Genomic DNA, 22364 nt, shown 5'->3' with positions numbered 1-22364 from the left:
CACAAAACACATCCATCAAAATTACAACACAGGCGCAGCAAATAGAAAAACGCGCTGCAAATAGAAAAACGCGCTACCAGCTAAGCTGCGTCTTCAGTAGCGTCTCGGACTTCACTATGTGTACAAAGGACAATAAGTGGCAAACAAGGCGTTTTGTGAAGCAAAACTTTTAATAATATGCACACAACCGTGGTAATCACAGGTAATAAACATTACTTACTTTTCAGAAGCTTGTTTGCCACTTATTGTCCTTTGTATACAGCTGGTACAGCATCTTTTAAGGTCCCCCGGGAAAATTCCGTTGTGTTGTGACTCACTTCCGTTGTGTTGTGGTTCTATTTGCAGCGCGTTTTTCTATTTGCAGCGCGTTTTTCTTTTTGCAGCGCGTTTTTCTATTTGCTGCGCCTGTGTTGTAATTTTGATGGATGTGTTTTGTGCTTTTGCAGCGCTTTTCAATTTGCACTGCGCTGGGCTTTCTCGGCCACCGTACTAGCCCCTTCCAATCGCTAACAAAATTTAAACATTAAAGTATATATGTAGAACTGTCACCCAGCATAGGACATATTTACACTGCAACGTGGTTGTGCATTTTTTTTAATGAAACTTTTGCAGTTGCTATATTGTTGTGTTCCTGGTGACTTGACAGAAGTCCTCAATACATGTAGGAAAATTGTATCAAAAACCTGTGAGATCCACGAAAGTTTTAGGATCCATTGCTGCTTCTTTCAACTTGAAGAGATCATTGGCTTCTTTGAGAGCATCCATTATCCTGGAAACAGAATTAACATGATTTTATAATCATGCAGAAATACAACCTAAAGGTTGACACATATATCTCTGACTGTTTGTCATGAGATCTTTGTTTTTTTAAGTTTGCAGATTCCAGCCTTATGCAAACATCTAAGAATTTCAAACTCAGTAGAGTATGGTAGATTGAAGCAAGGTGAGGAAGAGTAAGGAAAAGTGAGTTAAAGCAAAGAAGATTGAGGCAGAACATGGTAGAGTGAAGAAGAAGCAGTATAGTATATAGACTGTGAGCAAGGCCTTCTCATCCAACTTGTGTTTGACCTCACAAATAAGCTTCTGGAAGAATGATTAAAAATTCCTATAAACTACGGGTGTTGAAAAAATCGTTTTTTAAAGATTCTTAGTCCTGGCAATCCTGAATCGTTTTACAATGCCCTGAAATGCGTTTAGGTTTTATTTTTTGCCCCTCCAACTCCTGACAGTACTGCATACTGCATTGCACGACCACTTGGGCACCGTAGAAGAAGGCCAAGAAGGTACAGCAAGCTAGTTAGTTAGCCAGCTTCATTTATCTAAATGGAGTTCGCTAGCATAGAGCAGGAGAAGAGCGTGAATCAACTCTCCCTGTCGTCACTAAAAGACAGTGTTTGGGCACAATTTGGATTTTACAGTGTCCCTTGGAAGAGAGTGCTTGATGTAAGCACAATTGTTTGCAAGCAGTGTAAAATGAAACTGAAGTACTTCGGAAATACAACACTGATCACTCTGAGCTAAAAGAAGCTAAAACGTGTCCAAAAGCAGCAGACCAGTGAACTCTGGAGCCAACCCAGTCTTATGTTTAATATTTAAGGTTACGTTTTAAAGATTTGCAAAATGTTGCAAAAAGATTTTATACAGTAAGGAACCTAAATTATTGTTTTAAATAAATATTCTATTTGTTTAAATTGCTGTTTCATCTTCTCAATCACATAATTTAATTAAACAAAATTTATAGACCATCTGAATCAAAATTCTGAATCTAATTGTTATCCCATAAATCTGAATCAAATCAAATGGTGTTTCGCACCACTACTATAAACACACTCTTAAACCTTGTGGAAAGCCTTCCCAGAAAATTTGAAGCTGTTATAGCAGCAAAGGAGTGTGGAGTGACATCATAGTAAACCCTATGAATTGGATTTATCCTTCGTATTCTTGGTAATTTCCTCTCTAAACACCTGTCATAATGCAGACTCGCAGGGGCTTCTCTTTGGGGATGCAATCAGAAACAGGAGTTTACACAAATATTATTTTATAAAGCCTGTAAATGTTATCAGACCGAATCACTCTGTACTTTAATCCACTACCTGAATTAAAAGTCCTTTCAAATAACAACAAATATTATTATTATTATTATTATTATTATTATTATTATTATTATTATTATGTTTTCATAAACTTACATAAGTTCGACTGCCTTCGTGACCCTGTGTTGGTAGGCATTGTGGTGAAGGAGGTTGCGAACATGAAAGAGCTCATACATGTTCATCGCTTCCTGATGAAGACAGAAAAAAAAAATTGTATAATAAATGTTTTCCAGTGTCACTGTAAACCACATTTTAATTGAAATAAAGATTACCTTGTCTCTTACGCAGATCTGCGTTTCTCCGTTTACTTCACAAACTCGTGCAAACGTTATAAAACGTTCATGAGAGAAGTTACATTTCATGCCCAGGTGGTGGCAGTCTCTATATCAAAACAGACACAAATGTATTCAATTAATTTGAATTAGTAGTCAGCCTTGAATCTTTAGAGAATTAAAGCCCTGTTTCACACAAAGAAGCCCATAAAAAATTAAACTCACCGGGCGAAATAGTCCATTTTGTCAACGTCAATTCCGTTTCTGTGATTGGCCACAATGTCGTACAAGAAAGCCTTCTCCTTCTCTCTTCCTTCATATGGCCACTAAATAAGGCATGTAATGGCTTTATTGCTGCTGTTCATGTTTCATGCTATTTTTCTTATTTTATAATATTTTTTAATATATTAAAAACAAACTGTCATGAACTGGCCTGCCTGTGTGTTTTATATTGTTGTATATTGTGTTGTATATTATAGTATGTCTGTCTACAGAGTGTTGTGTAGCTCCATATTACTTTCAGAGAAGAGACACTCAATTTGAAACATCCACCCAAATGTCCATGTATCTGCTTTTACCATTTTGGGAAAGGAAACCCACACCAGAATGTTCTTATCCAGAGAAATGGCTCAACTATGAAGCGCCGGTGAAGCGGAGTCTAATGGCTTCCCTGACAGCTTGCAGCACCTAACATGTATTCTTCACTGGAGCTTCAAGGCAGAGTTTCCCTCCACAAAATGGTAAGAGCAGACGTATGGATGTTTGGGCGGGGGACGCAAGTTTAGCTCTTAAACACCCACTATGGTGTTTGAGAGCTAGTTAGTTGCTGTAAATAGCTGTTAAAATGTTGAATTAGCATAGCTAGCTACTTCAATAAAACATTAAGGGCCCTATCTTACACCCTGCGCTGAAATGTAGGAATATATCTATGCCGTTGCGCGTGGTGGTCTGGAAATTAGGTGTATTCAGGTACATTTTTTTCATGTTGCTATTTTGGCGGGGGTAAACAACAATGCGCCACTATCCAAAATAAGACACACAGAAGCGCTGCGCTTTTAAGATATTAATGTGCCAAAGTCGGAATGCACCAGGCTCACATGGCAAGTGACACACTGATGTGTTTTATTTTGCGCCCTCACGATACCAAAGACACACCGACGCGCCCTAAATGCATCTGTGTGATTGACAGCTTGCCTATAGATCACTAAAATAGGACCCTCAGGGTTCACAACAGAAGCTACTTTAGACTGCATTCACTCTAACTATGATACGACAAGAAACCATTGAATATGGAAATGATCGGATATTCTACTAAAAGCTGAAGACTCTTAACACTTTTACCAGAATTTCTTAATTAGTTATTAGTCTATAATTATTTCCTGATTAGGTAATACACTTTCTTGCTTAGCTGTTACTTATAAACTCAACTATAAATAACTATGCAAACTCATTAAAAAAACAAATGCAATACACTTGACAAAATGACACATTTACATGGGATGATTTGCATAACAAGGTCCTAAATGGTCATTGAACAGTAAATTATGCAATTATTACTTGTCAGACTATTATTGATATACTAGTGCCAATGTATAGGATAATAATAATAATAATTATAAGTATTATTATTATTATTATTATTATTATTATTATTAGTAGTAGTAGTAGTAGTAGTAGTAGTATAGTATATAAGATAGCACTTATACCTCAAAAGCAGAATTACTCGGCCCTTGAATAAGCTCCTTGATGAATGTGAAGTCGACTTCAGAAAATGTGTAGTCTCTTTCCATGTCTTCTTTAATGCCATTTTTTTCAATGAGATATTTAAACATCTTGAATGATTCTTCTTCATGCTATTCCATTAAAATAAGCAAAGATCATGCTGTTTAGTCATGTTATAAGTCAGGTCCATGATGTTTAGGAGTAAAATATACACAGAACAGAACGTACAGGGTTCTGAACATACTTATTTATCACAGAACTCAGAATAGCACACAAAGTCAGTGGTCCATTATAGACTATAGGAGAAGTAAATACATTGTAATCTGAGCATTAGAATATTAGTAATGTTTAATATTTGTAAAATGTGATAAAATTTAACACCATACCTTCCAACTTGGGACAAATTCCTTCATGAATATGTCAAATGCATGAGAGAACGGGCCGTGACCTTTATTTGACAAATATAAAACATGGTGTGCATGTGAATGGACTGAAATTTCTTTCACATTGCTTGAATCCACAAAAGTATTTTATATAAATGGTTTTATATAAATGGGATAGCCATTACAGTCTGTATACAGAATAATGCAAGTCTCACCCAGGTCATGACACAATCCAGCAATCTGAACACAGAGTTCGTCATTGGGTGTTATCTCTAATTCCGTAAGCAGACTCTTTTTCAGACTCTGTGTCTTTCCCTGAATCAGTTTCTTTTTCAGACTCTGTAGAAGCTTCCCTGCCAGATGAGCCACACTATTAAAAATAAGAAACATGTTGTTATTATTACCCAAATATACGTAAAGTTCACAGTCCTCATACACATATGAATGGGCCAGTCAGGTATCTAAAATTTACCCTAAGGAGTGCTCAAAGCGATTGTGAGATGCTCCAGGATAGACATAATAGCCTCCTCCAAGTTGTTTGATGTTCCTCAAGCGCTGAAACTCAGGAGTGTCTATTATCTTCACCAGCAGAGGGTGCATCTCAATGTGGCCATGAACAGAGTCATTAAAGACCTGCAATCAAAACAAATCTCCAATATAAATGAAGCAAATAATGTAACCCACTCATTAGGACTCCCTCTATCACTAGTGATGCCCCAACACCAGGAGGGTAAGGACTAACACATGCCTCCTAAGACACATGTGAATTCAGCATTGCTGAGTAGCATCAAAGAGAGAGAGTGCATTTCTAGTGCAGAAAAACGGGGCAAAGAGTCTAAAAGTGGAGAGAGTGCGCATTTATAGCGGATAAAAACTGGCCAAAGAGTCTAAAAGAGGAGAGGGTGCGCATTTCTAGCGCAGAAAAACGTGCCAAAGAGTCTAAAAGCGGAGAGAGTGCGCATTTCTAGCACAGAAAAACGGGCCAAAGAGTCTAAAAGCGGAGAGGGTGCGCATTTCTAGCGCAGAAAAACGGGGCAAAGAGTCTAAAAGAGGAGAGAGTGCGCATTTCTAGTGCAGAAAAACGGGGCAAAGAGTCTAAAAGCAGAGAGGGTGCGCATTTCTAGCGCAGAAACACGGGCCAAAGAGTCTAAAAGCGGAGAGGTTGCGCATTTCAAGTGCAGAAAAACGGGCCAAAGAGTCTAAAAGCGGAGAAAGGGGGAGCAATTCTAGCGCAGAAAAACAGGCCAAAGAGTCTAAAAGTTGGCGTAATTAAGGAGTTTAATATTAAGAGACATCATGAAATTAAACATCAATTTGAAAAATCTTAGTTTACACAACACTGTCAAAGATAAAGATAGTAAGTCAAGTAAAATGGTGTGTAAATGAAATAATCAGGAAAATGTATTATTTAAAGTGGTACATTTCATTATTTGTTTTATTACAGAGTCTGTGGCCCGTGACTTCAAATATATTTCTCCTTCTGGCCCCCAACAAAAAGAGTTTGGAAACCCCTTTTCTACTGTAAAAAGAACTGTCCTGTACACAGTGGTTTATTTTAGCATCCTGAGGTGTTTTCTTCACCGATTATCTTATGTGTATATTCCAATCATGACCACTCTGATTCCCAAATAAACAATTTCTCATTTATCTAGCCACAGTTTATACTTAACATGATTCAATCTCCGAATTTAGACCATAATGTAATATCTTGTAAAGTGCAGTAGTGCTTTGCTGAACTTGATGGTAAAATATATCTGCAAATGACTTTATTACAGAGTATATATAAAACTATTTTTGGCTGATCATACACAGTAACTCACTCCACACAGACCTGCGGTGGTGCACAGTACTCTCACCTTGTAGACTGTAGATTGGTTTGCCATGGTCTTAATGCTGTAAATGTTCTGTTAACAAGATAAAGAAATAGTTTAATATTTTTTATATCTAAGTGTTCCACAGCTTCAGTGCCAGTAGTCTTGATCAAGACAATGTTTTTTTACACAGCAGTCAGTTCCATCATTTCCATCACTACGCAACCTCAAACAGAGTGTTTTGAGGGCATGTGACCAATTTTGTTATGCAAATGTTAAATGTTAAAATACACTTCTGAGGTGAGTTGAGTTGAGTTTTTGTTTGTGTTTTTTATTTTAGGCTGTGCATTTAAAGAGAATAATTCAGCAGTACAAATTGTACCACAAAAAGTTTATTCACAGACCAGTCAATTTTATTAATTATTGATTATAAATAACATATGCAACTAGATTGCAGTTCCTACAGAAACTGCGAGTGTGATTGCAGTGCTGGCTGGTATCTGCTATGGTGTTGCTAAGGTGTTGCTAAGTGGTTGCTAAGGTGTGGCTATGGTATCCGGGGTGGTTGCTAAGGTGTTGCTAAGTGGTTGCTAGGTGGTTGCTAAGGTGTTGCTAGGCGGTTGCTAAGGTGTTGCTATGGTATCTGGGGTGGTTGCTAAGGTGTTGCTAGGTGGTTGCTAAGGTGTTGCTAGGCGGTTGCTAAGGTGTTGCTATGGTATCCAGGGTGGTTGCTAAGGTGTTGCTAGGTGGTTGCTAGGTGGTTGCTAAGGTGTTGCTAGGCGGTTGCTAAGGTGTTGCTATGGTATCCGGGGTGGTTGCTAAGGTGTTGCTAGGTGGTTGCTAGGTGGTTGCTAAGGTGTTGCTAGGCGGTTGCTAAGGTGTTGCTATGGTATCCGGGGTGGTTGCTAAGGTGTTGCTAGGTGGTTGCTAGGGTGTTGCTATGGTATCCGGGGTGGTTGCTAAGGTGTTGCTAGGTGGTTGCTAGGTGGTTGCTAGGGTGTTGCTAGGCGGTTGCTAAGGTGTTGCTATGGTATTCGGGGTGGTTGCTAAGGTGTTGCTAGGTGGTTGCTAAGGTGTTGCTAGGCGGTTGCTAAGGTGTTGCTATGGTATCCAGGGTGGTTGCTAAGGTGTTGCTAGGTGGTTGCTAAGGTGTTGCTAGGCGGTTGCTAAGGTGTTGCTATGGTATCCGGGGTGGTTGCTAAGGTGTTGCTAGGTGGTTGCTAGGGTGTTGCTAGGCGGTTGCTAAGGTGTTGCTATGGTATCCGGGGTGGTTGCTAAGGTGTTGCTAGGTGGTTGCTAGGGTGTTGCTAGGCGGTTGCTAAGGTGTTGCTATGGTATCCGGGGTGGTTGCTAAGGTGTTGCTAGGTGGTTGCTAGGTGGTTGCTAGGGTGTTGCTAGGCGGTTGCTAAGGTGTTGCTATGGTATCCGGGGTGGTTGCTAAGGTGTTGCTAGGTGGTTGCTAGGTGGTTGCTAGGGTGTTGCTAGGCGGTTGCTAAGGTGTTGCTATGGTATCCGGGGTGGTTGCTAAGGTGTTGCTAGGTGGTTGCTAGGTGGTTGCTAGGGTGTTGCTAGGCGGTTGCTAAGGTGTTGCTATGGTATCCGGGGTGGTTGCTAAGGTGTTGCTAGGTGGTTGCTAGGTGGTTGCTAGGGTGTTGCTAGGCGGTTGCTAAGGTGTTGCTATGGTATCCGGGGTGTTTGCTAAGGTGTTGCTAGGTGGTTGCTAGGTGGTTGCTAGGGTGTTGCTAGGCGGTTGCTAAGGTGTTGCTATGGTATCCGGGGTGGTTGCTAAGGTGTTGCTAGGTGGTTGCTAGGTGGTTGCTAGGGTGTTGCTATGGGGTTGCTAAGGTGTTGCTATGGTATCTGGGGTGGTTGCTAAGGTGTTGCTAGATGGTTGCTAGGTGGTTGCTATGGTGTTGCTAGGCGGTTGCTAAGGTGTTGCTATGGTATCCGGGGTGGTTGCTATGGTGTTTCTAGGTGGTTGCTAGGTGATGTATATGCATAAATTTGATTAAATGGTGTTTGCTATGGTATCTGGGGTGGTTGCTAAGGTGTTGCTAGGTGGTTGCTAGGGTGTTGCTAGGCGGTTGCTAAGGTGTTGCTATGGTATCCGGGGTGGTTGCTAAGGTGTTGCTAGGTGGTTGCTAGGTGGTTGCTAGGGTGTTGCTAGGCGGTTGCTAAGGTGTTGCTATGGTATCCGGGGTGGTTGCTAAGGTGTTGCTAGGTGGTTGCTAGGTGGTTGCTAAGGTGTTGCTAGGCGGTTGCTAAGGTGTTGCTATGGTATCTTGGGTGGTTGCTAAGGTGTTGCTAGGTGGTTGCTAGGTGGTTGCTAGGGTGTTGCTAGGCGGTTGCTAAGGTGTTGCTATGGTATCCGGGGTGGTTGCTAAGGTGTTGCTAGGTGGTTGCTAGGTGGTTGCTAGGGTGTTGCTAGGCGGTTGCTAAGGTGTTGCTATGGTATCCGGGGTGGTTGCTAAGGTGTTGCTAGGTGGTTGCTAGGTGGTTGCTAGCGTGTTGCTAGGCGGTTGCTAAGGTGTTGCTATGTATCCGGGGTGGTTGCTAAGGTGTTGCTAGGTGGTTGCTAAGGTGTTGCTAGGTGGTTGCTAGGTGATGTATATGCATAAATTAGATTAAATGGTGTTTGCACGTTGCTACGCAACGTGCAAATACATCAATCAGCTATGCACGCTAGGTTGCTTTGGCCGTTCGGGGGTGTCCAAACTTTTGACCCGTGGCTCCATTACACACAGTACTGGGGGGGCCGGGGTGTCCAAACTTTTGACCCGTGGCTCCATTACACACAGTACTGGGGGGCCGGGGTGTCCAAACTTTTGACCTAATGCTGTTTTATCCCATAGCTGCTCCATTACACACAGTACTGGAGTTCTAGCTACCTGTCCTTCGATCTAGCTGCCGTCCTCCGATTGGCCCCATTCATTCCAATGGGGCCACTTCGTACGACAATCGTACGAAATCCGTACGTCGTAACTTTTCGTAACGCATATTTTCGGAAAGAGCTCAATAAGTTCTACAGGTCCTCAATTGGTTTCATCTTCGTATTTCAAAAATTGCGACGTCCACGGGCGTGCAAAGTTCTGCCCATTCATTTTCAATGGGCAAAAAAACGCGTACTTACGAAGTTTTTACGAAAAACGTAAGTCCGATCGGAAAGCTGTATACAAGCCCACCATTCCCGATATGGACGCACGTTTTCTCTTTTGAACGAAGTCGATATTTCGAAAACTGCGGCACTAGTTAACCGGACAAAAAACAGGTGGAATAATAATAATAACTAGATTGCAGTTCCTACAGAAACTGCGAGTGTGATTGCAGAGCTGGCTGGTATCTGCTATGGTGTTGCTAAGGTGTTGCTAAGTGGTTGCTAAGGTGTTGCTATCGTATCCAGGGTGGTTGCTAAGGTGTTGCTAAGTGGTTGCTAGGTGGTTGCTAAGGTGTTGCTAGGTGGTTGCTAAGGTGTTGCAATGGTATCCGGGGTGGTTGCTAAGGTGTTGCTAGGTGGTTGCTAGGCGGTTGCTAAGGTGTTGCTATGGTATCCGGGGTGGTTGCTAAGGTGTTGCTAGGTGGTTGCTAAGGTGTTGCTATGGTATCCGGGGTGGTTGCTAAGGTGTTGCTAGGTGGTTGCTAGGGTGTTGCTAGGCGGTTGCTAAGGTGTTGCTATGGTATCCGGGGTGGTTGCTAAGGTGTTGCTAAGTGGTTGCTAGGTGGTTGCTAAGGTGTTGCTAGGCGGTTGCTAAGGTGTTGCTATGGTATCCGGGGTGGTTGCTAAGGTGTTGCTAGGTGGTTGCTAGGTGGTTGCTAGAGTGTTGCTAGGCGGTTGCTAAGGTGTTGCTATGGTATCCGGGGTGGTTGCTAAGGTGTTGCTAGGTGGTTGCTAGGTGGTTGCTAGGGTGTTGCTAGGCGGTTGCTAAGGTGTTGCTATGGTATCCAGGGTGGTTGCTAAGGTGTTGCTAGGTGGTTGCTAGGGTGTTGCTATGGTATCCGGGGTGGTTGCTAAGGTGTTGCTAGGTGGTTGCTAGGCGGTTGCTAAGGTGTTGCTATGGTATCCGGGGTGGTTGCTAAGGTGTTGCTAGGTGGTTGCTACGGTGTTGCTAGGCGGTTGCTAAGGTGTTGCTATGGTATCCAGGGTGGTTGCTAAGGTGTTGCTAGGTGGTTGCTAGGGTGTTGCTAGGCGGTTGCTAAGGAGTTGCTATGGTATCCGGGGTGGTTGCTAAGGTGTTGCTAGGTGGTTGCTAGGTGGTTGCTAGGGTGTTGCTAGGCGGTTGCTAAGGTGTTGCTATGGTATCCGGGGTGGTTGCTAAGGTGTTGCTAGGTGGTTGCTAGGGGGTTGCTAAGGTGTTGCTAGGCGGTTGCTAAGGTGTTGCTATGGTATCCGGGGTGGTTGCTAAGGTGTTGCTAGGTGGTTGCTAGGGTGTTGCTAGGCGGTTGCTAAGGTGTTGCTATGGTATCCGGGGTGGTTGCTAAGGTGTTGCTAGGTGGTTGCTAGGTTGTTGCTAGGCGGTTGCTAAGGTGTTGCTATGGTATCCGGGGTGGTTGCTAAGGTGTTGCTAGGTGGTTGCTAGGGTGTTGCTAGGCGGTTGCTAAGGTGTTGCTATGGTATCCGGGGTGGTTGCTAAGGTGTTGCTAGGTGGTTGCTAGGTGGTTGCTAGGGTGTTGCTAGGCGGTTGCTAAGGTGTTGCTATGGTATCTGGGGTGGTTGCTAAGGTGTTGCTAGATGGTTGCTAGGTGGTTGCTATGGTGTTGCTAGGCGGTTGCTAAGGTGTTGCTATGGTATCCAGGGTGGTTGCTATGGTGTTGCTAAGTGGTTGGTAGGTCACTACTAAGCAGTTGCTAGGTGGTTGCTAAGGTGTTGCTATGGTATCCGGGGTGGTTGCTATGGTGTTTCTAGGTGGTTGCTAGGTGATGTATATGCATAAATTTGATTAAATGGTGTTTGCACGTTGCTACGCAACGTGCAAATACATAAATCAGCTATGCACGCTAGGTTGCTCTGGCCGTTCGGGGGTGTCCAAACTTTTGACCCGTGGCTCCATTACACACAGTACTGGGGGGCCGGGGTGTCCAAACTTTTGACCCATGGCTCCATTACACACAGTACTGGGGGGCCGGGGTGTCCAAACTTTTGACCTAACGCTGATTTATCCCATAGCTGCTCCATACACTCACAGTACTGGAGTTCTAGCTACCTGTCCTTCGATCTAGCTGCCGTCCTCCGATTGGCCCCATTCATTCCAATGGGGCCACTTCGTACGCCGTTCGTACGAAATCCGTACGTCGTAACTTTTCATAACGCATATTTTCGGAAAGAGCTCAATAAGTTCTACAGGTCCTCAATTGGTTTCATCTTCGTATTTCAAAAATTGCGACGTCCACGGGCGTGCAAAGTTCTGCCCATTCATTTTCAATGGGCAAAAAAACGCGTACTTACGAAGTTTTTACGAAAAACGTAAGTCCGATCGGAAAGCTGTATACAAGCCCACCATTCCCGATATGGACGCACGTTTTCTCTTTTGAACGAAGTCGATATTTCGAAAACTGCGGCACTAGTTAACCGGACAAAAAACAGGTGGAATAATAATAATAACTAGATTGCAGTTCCTGCAGAAACTGCGAGTGTGATTGCAGTGCTGGCTGGTATCTGCTAAGGTGTTGCTAGGTGGTCGCTAAGGTGTTGCTAGGTGGTTGCTAAGGTGTTGCTATGGTATCCGCGGTGGTTGCTAAGGTGTTGCTAGGTGGTTGCTAGGTGGTTGCTAGGGTGTTGCTAGGCGGTTGCTAAGGTGTTGCTATGGTATCCGGGGTGGTTGCTAAGGTGTTGCTAGGTGGTTGCTAGGGTGTTGCTAGGCGGTTGCTAAGGTGTTGCTATGGTATCCGGGGTGGTTGCTAAGGTGTTGCTAGGTGGTTGCTAGGTGGTTGCTAGGGTGTTGCTAGGCGGTTGCTAAGGTGTTGCTATGGTATCCGGGGTGGTTGCTAAGGTGTTGCTAAGTGGTTGCTAGGTGGTTGCTAAGGTGTTGCTAGGCGGTTGCTAAGGTGTTGCTATGGTATCCGGGGTGGTTGCTAAGGTGTTGCTAGGTGGTTGCTAGGGTGTTGCTAGGCGGTTGCTAAGGTGTTGCTATGGTATCCGGGGTGGTTGCTAAGGTGTTGCTAGGTGGTTGCTAGGTGGTTGCTAGGGTGTTGCTAGGCGGTTGCTAAGGTGTTGCTATGGTATCCGGGGTGGTTGCTAAGGTGTTGCTAGGTGGTTGCTAGGTGGTTGCTAGGGTGTTGCTAGGCGGTTGCTAAGGTGTTGCTATGGTATCCGGGGTGGTTGCTAAGGTGTTGCTAGGTGGTTGCTAGGTTGTTGCTAGGCGGTTGCTAAGGTGTTGCTATGGTATCCGGGGTGGTTGCTAAGGTGTTGCTAGGTGGTTGCTAGGTGGTTGCTAAGGTGTTGCTAGGCGGTTGCTAAGGTGTTGCTATGGTATCCGGGGTGGTTGCTAAGGTGTTGCTAGGTGGTTGCTAGGGCATTGCTAGGGCGTTGCTAGGCGGTTGCTAAGGTGTTGCTATGGTATCTGGGGTGGTTGCTAAGGTGTTGCTAGGTGGTTGCTAGGTGGTTGCTAGGGTGTTGCTAGGCGGTTGCTCAGGTGTTGCTATGGTATCCAGGGTGGTTGCTATGGTGTTGCTAAGTGGTTGGTAGGTCACTCCTAAGCAGTTGCTATGTGGTTGCTAAGGTGTTGCTATGGTATCCGGGGTGGTTGCTAAGGTGTTGCTAGGTGGTTGCGAGGGTGTTGCTAGGCGGTTGCTAAGGTGTTGCTATGGTATCTGGGGTGGTTGCTATGGTGTTTCTAGGTGGTTGCTAGGTGATTTATATGCATAAATTAGATTAAATGGTGTTTGCACGTTGCTACGCAACGTGCAAATACATCAATCAGCTATGCACGCTAGTTTGCTCTGGCCGTTCGGGGGTGTCCAAACTTTTGACCCGTGGCTCCATTACACACAGTACTGGGGGGCCGGGGTGTCCAAACTTTTGACCTAACGCTGTTTTATCCCATAGCAGCTCCATACACTCACAGTACTGGAGTTCTAGCTACCTGTCCTTCGATCTAGCTGCCGTCCTCCGATTGGCCCCATTCATTCCTATGGGGCCATTTCGTACGACATTCGTACGAAATCCGTACGTCGTAACTTTTCGTAACGCATATTTTCGGAAAGAGCTCAATAAGTTCTACAGGTCCTCAATTGGTTTCATCTTCGTATTTCAAAAGTTGCGACGTCCACGGGCGTGCAAAGTTCTGGCCATTCATTTTCAATGGGCAAAAAAACGCGTACTTACGAAGTTTTTACGAAAAACGTAAGTCCGATCGGAAAGCTGTATACAAGCCCACCATTCCCGATAAGGACGCACGTTTTCTCTTTTGGACGAAGTCGATATTTCGAAAACTGCGGCACTAGTTAACCGGACAAAAAACAGGTGGAATAATAATAATAACTAGATTGCAGTTCCTACAGAAACTGCGAGTGTGATTGCAGTGCTGGCTGGTATCTGCTGTGGTGTTGCTAAGGTGTTGCTAAGTGGTTGCTAAGGTGTGGCTATGGTATCCGGGGTGGTTGCTAAGGTGTTGCTAAGTGGTTGCTAGGTGGTTGCTAAGGTGTTGCTAGGCGGTTGCTAAGGTGTTGCTATGGTATCTGGGGTGGTTGCTAAGGTGTTGCTAGGTGGTTGCTAAGGTGTTGCTAGGCGGTTGCTAAGGTGTTGCTATGGTATCCGGGGTGGTTGCTAAGGTGTTGCTAGCTGGTTGCTAGGTGGTTGCTAAGGTGTTGCTAGGCGGTTGCTAAGGTGTTGCTATGGTATCCGGGGTGGTTGCTAAGGTGTTGCTAGGTGGTTGCTAGGTGGTTGCTAAGTTGTTGCTAGGCGGTTGCTAAGGTGTTGCTATGGTATCCGGGGTGGTTGCTAAGGTGTTGCTAGGTGGTTGCTAGGGTGTTGCTAGGCGGTTGCTAAGGTGTTGCTATGGTATCCGGGGTGGTTGCTAAGGTGTTGCTAGGTGGTTGCTAGGTGGTTGCTAGGGTGTTGCTAGGTGGTTGCTAAGGTGTTGCTATGGTATCCGGGGTGGTTGCTAAGGTGTTGCTAGGTGGTTGCTAGGTGGTTGCTAGGTGGTTGCTAGGGTGTTGCTAGGCGGTTGCTACGGTGTTGCTATGGTATCCGGGGTGGTTGCTAAGGTGTTGCTAGGTGGTTGCTAGGTGGTTGCTAGGTGGTTGCTAGGGTGTTGCTAGGCGGTTGCTAAGGTGTTGCTATGGTATCCGGGGTGGTTGCTAAGGTGTTGCTAGGTGGTTGCTAGGTGGTTGCTAGGGTGTTGCTAGGCGGTTGCTAAGGTGTTGCTATGGTATCCGGGGTGGTTGCTAAGGTGTTGCTAGGTGGTTGCTAGGGTGTTGCTAGGCGGTTGCTAAGGTGTTGCTATGGTATCCGGGGTGGTTGCTAAGGTGTTGCTAGGTGGTTGCTAGGGTGTTGCTAGGCGGTTGCTAAGGTGTTGCTATGGTATCCAGGGTGGTTGCTAAGGTGTTGCTAGGTGGTTGCTAGGTGGTTGCTAGGGTGTTGCTAGGCGGTTGCTAAGGTGTTGCTATGGTATCCGGGGTGGTTGCTAAGGTGTTGCTAGGTGGTTGCTAGGTGGTTGCTAGGGTGTTGCTAGGCGGTTGCTAAGGTGTTGCTATGGTATCTGGGGTGGTTGCTAAGGTGTTGCTAGATGGTTGCTAGGTGGTTGCTATGGTGTTGCTAGGCGGTTGCTAAGGTGTTGCTATGGTATCCAGGGTGGTTGCTATGGTGTTTCTAGGTGGTTGCTAGGTGATGTATATGCATAAATTTGATTAAATGGTGTTTGCACGTTGCTACGCAACGTGCAAATACATCAATCAGCTATGCACGCTAGGTTGCTCTGGCCGTTCGGGGGTGTCCAAACTTTTGACCCGTGGCTCCATTACACACAGTACTGGGGGGCCGGGGTGTCCAAACTTTTGACCCGTGGCTCCATTACACACAGTACTGGGGGGCCGGGGTGTCCAAACTTTTGACCTAATGCTGTTTTATCCCATAGCTGCTCCATACACTCACAGTACTGGAGTTCTAGCTACCTGTCCTTCGATCTAGCTGCCGTCCTCCGATTGGCCCCATTCATTCCAATGGGGCCACTTCGTACGACATTCGTACGAAATCCGTACGTCGTAACTTTTCGTAACGCATATTTTCGGAAAGAGCTCAATAAGTTCTACAGGTCCTCAATTGGTTTCATCTTAGTATTTCAAAAATTGCGACGTCCACGGACGTGCAAAGTTCTGCCCATTCATTTTCTATGGGCAAAAAAACGCGTACTTACGAAGTTTTTACGAAAAACGTAAGTCCGATCGGAAAGCTGTATACAAGCCCACCATTCCCGATATGGACGCACGTTTTCTCTTTTGAACGAAGTCGATATTTCGAAAACTGCGGCACTAGTTAACCGGACAAAAAACAGGTGGAATAATAATAATAACTAGATTGCAGTTCCTACAGAAACTGCGAGTGTGATTGCAGTGCTGGCTGGTATCTGCTATGGTGTTGCTAAGGTGTTGCTAAGTGGTTGCTAAGGTGTGGCTATGGTATCCGGGGTGGTTGCTAAGGTGTTGCTAAGTGGTTGCTAGGTGGTTGCTAAGGTGTTGCTAGGCGGTTGCTAAGGTGTTGCTATGGTATCTGGGGTGGTTGCTAAGGTGTTGCTAGGTGGTTGCTAAGGTGTTGCTAGGCGGTTGCTAAGGTGTTGCTATGGTATCCAGGGTGGTTGCTAAGGTGTTGCTAGGTGGTTGCTAGGTGGTTGCTAAGGTGTTGCTAGGCGGTTGCTAAGGTGTTGCTATGGTATCCGGGGTGGTTGCTAAGGTGTTGCTAGGTGGTTGCTAGGTGGTTGCTAAGGTGTTGCTAGGCGGTTGCTAAGGTGTTGCTATGGTATCCGGGGTGGTTGCTAAGGTGTTGCTAGGTGGTTGCTAGGGTGTTGCTATGGTATCCGGGGTGGTTGCTAAGGTGTTGCTAGGTGGTTGCTAGGTGGTTGCTAGGGTGTTGCTAGGCGGTTGCTAAGGTGTTGCTATGGTATCCGGGGTGGTTGCTAAGGTGTTGCTAGGTGGTTGCTAAGGTGTTGCTAGGCGGTTGCTAAGGTGTTGCTATGGTATCCGGGGTGGTTGCTAAGGTGTTGCTAGGTGGTTGCTAAGGTGTTGCTAGGCGGTTGCTAAGGTGTTGCTATGGTATCCGGGGTGGTTGCTAAGGTGTTGCTAGGTGGTTGCTAGGGTGTTGCTAGGCGGTTGCTAAGGTGTTGCTATGGTATCCGGGGTGGTTGCTAAGGTGTTGCTAGGTGGTTGCTAGGGTGTTGCTAGGCGGTTGCTAAGGTGTTGCTAAGGTATCCGGGGTGGTTGCTAAGGTGTTGCTAGGTGGTTGCTAGGTGGTTGCTAGGGTGTTGCTAGGCGGTTGCTAAGGTGTTGCTATGGTATCCGGGGTGGTTGCTAAGGTGTTGCTAGGTGGTTGCTAGGTGGTTGCTAGGGTGTTGCTAGGCGGTTGCTAAGGTGTTGCTATGGTATCCGGGGTGGTTGCTAAGGTGTTGCTAGGTGGTTGCTAGGTGGTTGCTAGGGTGTTGCTAGGCGGTTGCTAAGGTGTTGCTATGGTATCCGGGGTGGTTGCTAAGGTGTTGCTAGGTGGTTGCTAGGTGGTTGCTAGGGTGTTGCTAGGCGGTTGCTAAGGTGTTGCTATGGTATCCGGGGTGGTTGCTAAGGTGTTGCTAGGTGGTTGCTAGGTGGTTGCTAGGGTGTTGCTAGGGGGTTGCTAAGGTGTTGCTATGGTATCTGGGGTGGTTGCTAAGGTGTTGCTAGATGGTTGCTAGGTGGTTGCTATGGTGTTGCTAGGCGGTTGCTAAGGTGTTGCTATGGTATCCGGGGTGGTTGCTATGGTGTTTCTAGGTGGTTGCTAGGTGATGTATATGCATAAATTTGATTAAATGGTGTTTGCACGTTGCTACGCAACGTGCAAATACATCAATCAGCTATGCACGCTAGGTTGCTCTGGCCGTTCGGGGGTGTCCAAACTTTTGACCCGTGGCTCCATTACACACAGTACTGGGGGGCCGGGGTGTCCAAACTTTTGACCCGTGGCTCCATTACACACAGTACTGGGGGGCCGGGGTGTCCAAACTTTTGACCTAACGCTGATTTATCCCATAGCTGCTCCATTACACACAGTAGTGGAGTTCTAGCTACCTGTCCTTCGATCTAGCTGCCGTCCTCCGATTGGCCCCATTCATTCCAATGGGGCCACTTCGTACGACATTCGTACGAAATCCGTACTTCGTAACTTTTCGTAGCGCATATTTTCGGAAAGAGCTCAATAAGTTCTACAGGTCCTCAATTGGTTTCATCTTAGTATTTCAAAAATTGCGACGTCCACGGGCGTGCAAAGTTCTGCCCATTCATTTTCAATGGGCAAAAAAACGCGTACTTACGAAGTTTTTACGAAAAACGTAAGTCCGATCGGAAAGCTGTATACAAGCCCACCATTCCCGATATGGACGCACGTTTTCTCTTTTGAACGAAGTCGATATTTCGAAAACTGCGGCACTAGTTAACCGGACAAAAAACAGGTGGAATAATAATAATAATAATAAGAAGAATAAGACTTAAGAAGAACAATACTGTGATTGCATTACTGCAATCACACTAATAATAATAATAATAAGAATAAGACTTAAGAAGAACAATACTGTGATTGCATTACTGCAATCACACTAATAAGAAGAAGAAGAAGAAGAATAAGACTTAAGAAGAACAATACTGTGATTGCATTACTGCAATCACACTAATAAGAATAAGACTTAAGAAGAACAATACTGTGATTGCATTACTGCAATCACACTAATAATGCAGTACCACGAAACCATGGACAATTACTCATGCTCACTGCACATCCACATTATTACTTCACTTACACATTATTACATTACTACATTATTTCTGTATTGTTGCAATATTGCAAGTGAAACATTTTGAAAAATCTTTGCAAGTGAAATCATCTTCAAAATCATCTTACCTTGATTGATACTTCTTCTGTCTTCTGACCAAGTGCCCTGTCCACAGGATAAAGAGGTAGTGTGTGGTACAAAAAAACAACAACATTTTATTATTATTATTTTATGCCAGCTATTTTAATTTTATTTAGTGTTACAGATTTAAAGCACCTCCATAAGACCCATTCATAGACAACTGTCACACACTGCATTTTATATATATATATATTTTATATTATCTTTATTTCCTAATTTTTACAGTTTACAGGTAGACCTAAGTCTTAGAAAGAAATTAATAAACACAATTCCACATTGATCATAACATTGGTCATAACGCGCATATCATTTATATTTCACAGAATACAGCTCTGGAAAAAATTAAGAGACTGAATCAGTTTCTCTGATTTGGCTATTTATAGGTTTATGTCTGAGTAAAATGAACATTGTTGTTTTATTCTGTAAACGACGAACAACATTTCTCCCAAATTCCAAATAAAAATATTCTCATTTAGAGCATTTATTTACAGAAAATGAGAAATGGCTGAAATAACAAAAAAGATGCAGAGCTTTCAGACCTCAAATAATGTAAAGAAAACAAGTACATATTCATAAAGTTTTAAGAGTTCAGAAATCAATATTTGGTGGAATAACCCTGGTTTTTTAATCACAGTTTTTTTTCATGCATTTTGGCATCATGTTCTCCTCCACCAGTCTTACACACTGCTTTTGGATAACTTCATGACTTTACTCCTGGTGCAAGTTCAGCTTGAATTTGAAGTATAAACTTTGTGAACTAAATGCAAATATTTTAAAGTGAAACTGCAGGACTTTAATGTGTGTTCCTTCAGTGAGATTTTCTGGACATCGTTTATTCTTTTTTAAATTACTTTTCATTTAAAGTATAGGGAGATTATAATCATTTAAAATCCTCAGTAATATGAATGTAAAGTGTCACCTAAATTTGCGTAGACTTATTAACTTATTTCTTCTCATAAACCCAACAAAATGTCATGTTAGGATATCCAAACCTTTACACACAACTAAACCCAAGTCTAGAAGAATTATTTGTTTAGGCTCTTTTTTGCACCATAGATACCACAGTAAATGCACTGGTAAAAATAGGATCTTATTGGCCATAGTGCAAAACCTAAAAGGCAAATTAATGCAATAAAAAATAATGCCAGTTTTAAATCGTTAATATATGTCTAGCTGTTAGAATTTTACTTCTGGAATCAGACCCAGTAAATACATTTGAAAAAAGATGTAAAGTGTTATTTAGATTTTATTAGTAATTATAGCTAGTTACAGCCAGTATAAGTGATGCTGACAGGCTTTAAAATTGGGGAATATTTTAGTCAGTATGGTCATGGTTTAAAATCTTCTCACCTGGTTGATAGTTTTCTTCAGCTCCTCTGTTTGGATACAGGTGTGTCCGCAGGATAGAAAGTGAGGTGTGATGCTGGTTATTTATAGTGTTCTGCAGCTGTAGGACTGCATGACATTAACTGGCTTCAGCCAATCGGGATCAAGATATCACGTCACAATGTGCCATCAGATGCCAGTCTCAAAGTATTTGTGTCACATGACTAGCAGTTTGTTTTTCATCTATTAGTAACTACTATTAACTATTCGTCTCTAACCACCTTCAGACAGCCTGAAACAATTTTAGTTGAGTTTTTTTCTTTTACCTTTTTATGCAATTTAATTTTTTTATTTCTGTTGCTTTATATTTTAGCTTGTCTGCATACCCTTTTTCTGAATTATTTATTTTTTTCTTAACTAAATCTTATATTGTTTGCATGTTATTATGATTTAAACTTATTTTTTAGTCCCTTTAAGTTGTAAATGCTTGGCTGCATTCAAAAATGTATTACTAAGTGGAAATAAATTGATTGATTAAAATACTTTACTAAGGTACAGATTAAATGGTTAGAGTCATGTGTACAAACAGAGCCTGGAGTCTGATTTGCTTTAATCAACAAGTGCTGAATTCAGGATGGTGGAGTTACATTCTTACATACTTGTTACTTTAGCATTATCTGTGGTTGTAGTTAGTGCGATTGGTTAATATTAAAGGAGATATTCACAAAGTAGACTTTCATAAATATTCAGTTGCAGTTGCCGGTCTTTTTGTGTTTTTACTGTACTGTTTCACTTGATCAAGGGATTGGTTGATTGCACATTACACCTATGATTAATAAAGAGAATTAGTATGTGCGTTTTGTGCATTTCGAGCTGCACAAGGCATACTTTTCCCGTCGTTACGATAGCAAAGACACCCCAAATCAAGCTGCACGGTGCAGCTTGATTTGGTACCAATTATTAACTGACTTGTGAGGAAGTCCTGGAAAAAATTGTATTTAAGGCTTTATTTACTGAATTACTGGTATACTTAGGATCTTATGAGCCCTATTGCAAAAAAAAGACCTGCAAAGATGTGCAGTGAAAATAAATGTCATGCTAATTTGGCCTCCATGGGAATAACTAGTTCTGCCAGTATGAATCACATTAATGTGTCACTCAGTTGTCAAAGTAATTATACAGCTCTGGAAAAAAAATAAGAGACCACTTCAGTTTCTGAATCAGTTTCTCTGATTTTGCTATTTATAGGTTTATGTTTGAGTAAATAAACATTGTTGATTTATTCCACGTGCAACATTTCTACCAAATTCCAAATAAAAATATTGACATTCAGAGCATTTATTTGCAGAAAATAAGAAATGGCTGAAATAACAAAAAAAATGCAGAGCTTTCAGACCTCAAATAATGCAAAAAACAAAACAAAAAAACAAGTTCATATTCATAAAGTTTTAAGAGTTTAGAAATCAATATTTGGTGAAATATCCCTGGCACAGTTTTCATGCAGCTTGGCATCATGTTCTCCTCCACCAGTCTTACACACTGCTTTTGGATAACTTTATGCTGCTTTACTCCTGGTGCAAAAAATTCAAGCAGATCAGTTTGGTGGTTTGATGGCTTGTGATCATCCATCTTCCTCTTGATTATATTCCAGAGGTTTTCAATTTGGTAAAATCAAAGAAACTCGTTATTTTTAAGTGGCCTCTTATTTTCTTCTTGAGCTTTATGTCATTGTCTGCGATTCTCAAACAGAATGTATTTTTGGGTTGACTTTTTTAAAAATATATAGAAGCTGAAATGTTTAGTTTTAGGTAAAGCATTGTTTCTTTTGTAATTAACAGTCTATATGTGGCCACCCCAAATTCCAATTAAATAATTTCCATGGTATTAACTGGTTTCAGACAATTTTGGATCATGATATTGTGCCACAGTGTGCCATCATCTGCCAGTCCCGAAGTTTTTTTGTGTGACATGTCTAATATATAAATGTATTCACTATAAATGTTTTCAGTATCAAGTGGTTAAGAGTCATGTGTACTCACAGAAGCAGCTGTTTTTGTTAAAAGAGGAAAAACAAAGCTATATAGGCTAAATCATATCCAAATACATTTGAATGGTGCTCAGATATTTATCAGGCATTGTGCTTTCAGGCCATTTTAATTAACAATAGGAAAATGTATCCTGATCTCAGGTTGATGTGACCTTTACAGAATATCCTGGTTTGTGGTGATGCGCGTGTTTGCTTAGGCACTGAATAGAAGTATTTGAATAGGTATCAGATATAGTAGGGAAATTTGTTAACTTTAATGTAATTCACCATCAATGTACTAATGTTATATCATTGGTCTCCTGACCACCCGAATTTCCCTAGCTTGTTTACATAGATAAACATCTTAGCTCAAGTTTGCATACTGCCAAAATCGAAAGTACGATTGAACATCTAGATACACAATACTCAACCTGTACTTATAGGCTTTGCCTGAATGTCAAAATTCTAAGTAAGATGTAAGTATAAGCACATAAGCCTTACGCTCATGTGTCAATGCACATGAACGAAGGCGTTCCCTGCGTCATCCAATTAAATTGTTTTAATACATGGGGAAATGGTTTTATACAAGCTATATTTATAATAAACTAATAAATATAAATGTATTTTTATAAATATAAATGTTCACTGAGC

The 22364-nt window shown here is 42.8% G+C and overlaps 1 protein-coding gene across 1 annotated transcript in view; it reads right to left on the bottom strand.

The window, feature by feature from the left end:
• LOC125787063 (deoxynucleoside triphosphate triphosphohydrolase SAMHD1-like) overlaps positions 1-19754 on the bottom strand; it is a 29826-nt gene extending 10072 nt beyond the window's left edge. Inside the window, exons 1-10 of the mRNA XM_049470844.1 lie at positions 19712-19754; positions 6327-6374; positions 4943-5103; positions 4686-4840; positions 4474-4535; positions 4072-4218; positions 2591-2691; positions 2366-2474; positions 2190-2281; positions 684-769 (exon numbers count right to left, since the gene is read on the bottom strand). Of these exons, the coding sequence (XP_049326801.1) occupies positions 684-769; positions 2190-2281; positions 2366-2474; positions 2591-2691; positions 4072-4218; positions 4474-4535; positions 4686-4840; positions 4943-5103; positions 6327-6353 (940 nt within the window). The 5' untranslated portion in view covers positions 6354-6374; positions 19712-19754. The remainder of the gene's footprint in view (positions 1-683; positions 770-2189; positions 2282-2365; positions 2475-2590; positions 2692-4071; positions 4219-4473; positions 4536-4685; positions 4841-4942; positions 5104-6326; positions 6375-19711) is intronic.
• Between the last annotated feature and the right edge of the window lie 2610 nt (positions 19755-22364).

Source organism: Astyanax mexicanus, chromosome 22, assembly GCF_023375975.1.
Source record: "Astyanax mexicanus isolate ESR-SI-001 chromosome 22, AstMex3_surface, whole genome shotgun sequence".
Lineage (NCBI taxonomy): Eukaryota > Metazoa > Chordata > Actinopteri > Characiformes > Acestrorhamphidae > Astyanax > Astyanax mexicanus.
This window is presented reverse-complemented; position numbering and strand designations above follow the sequence as displayed.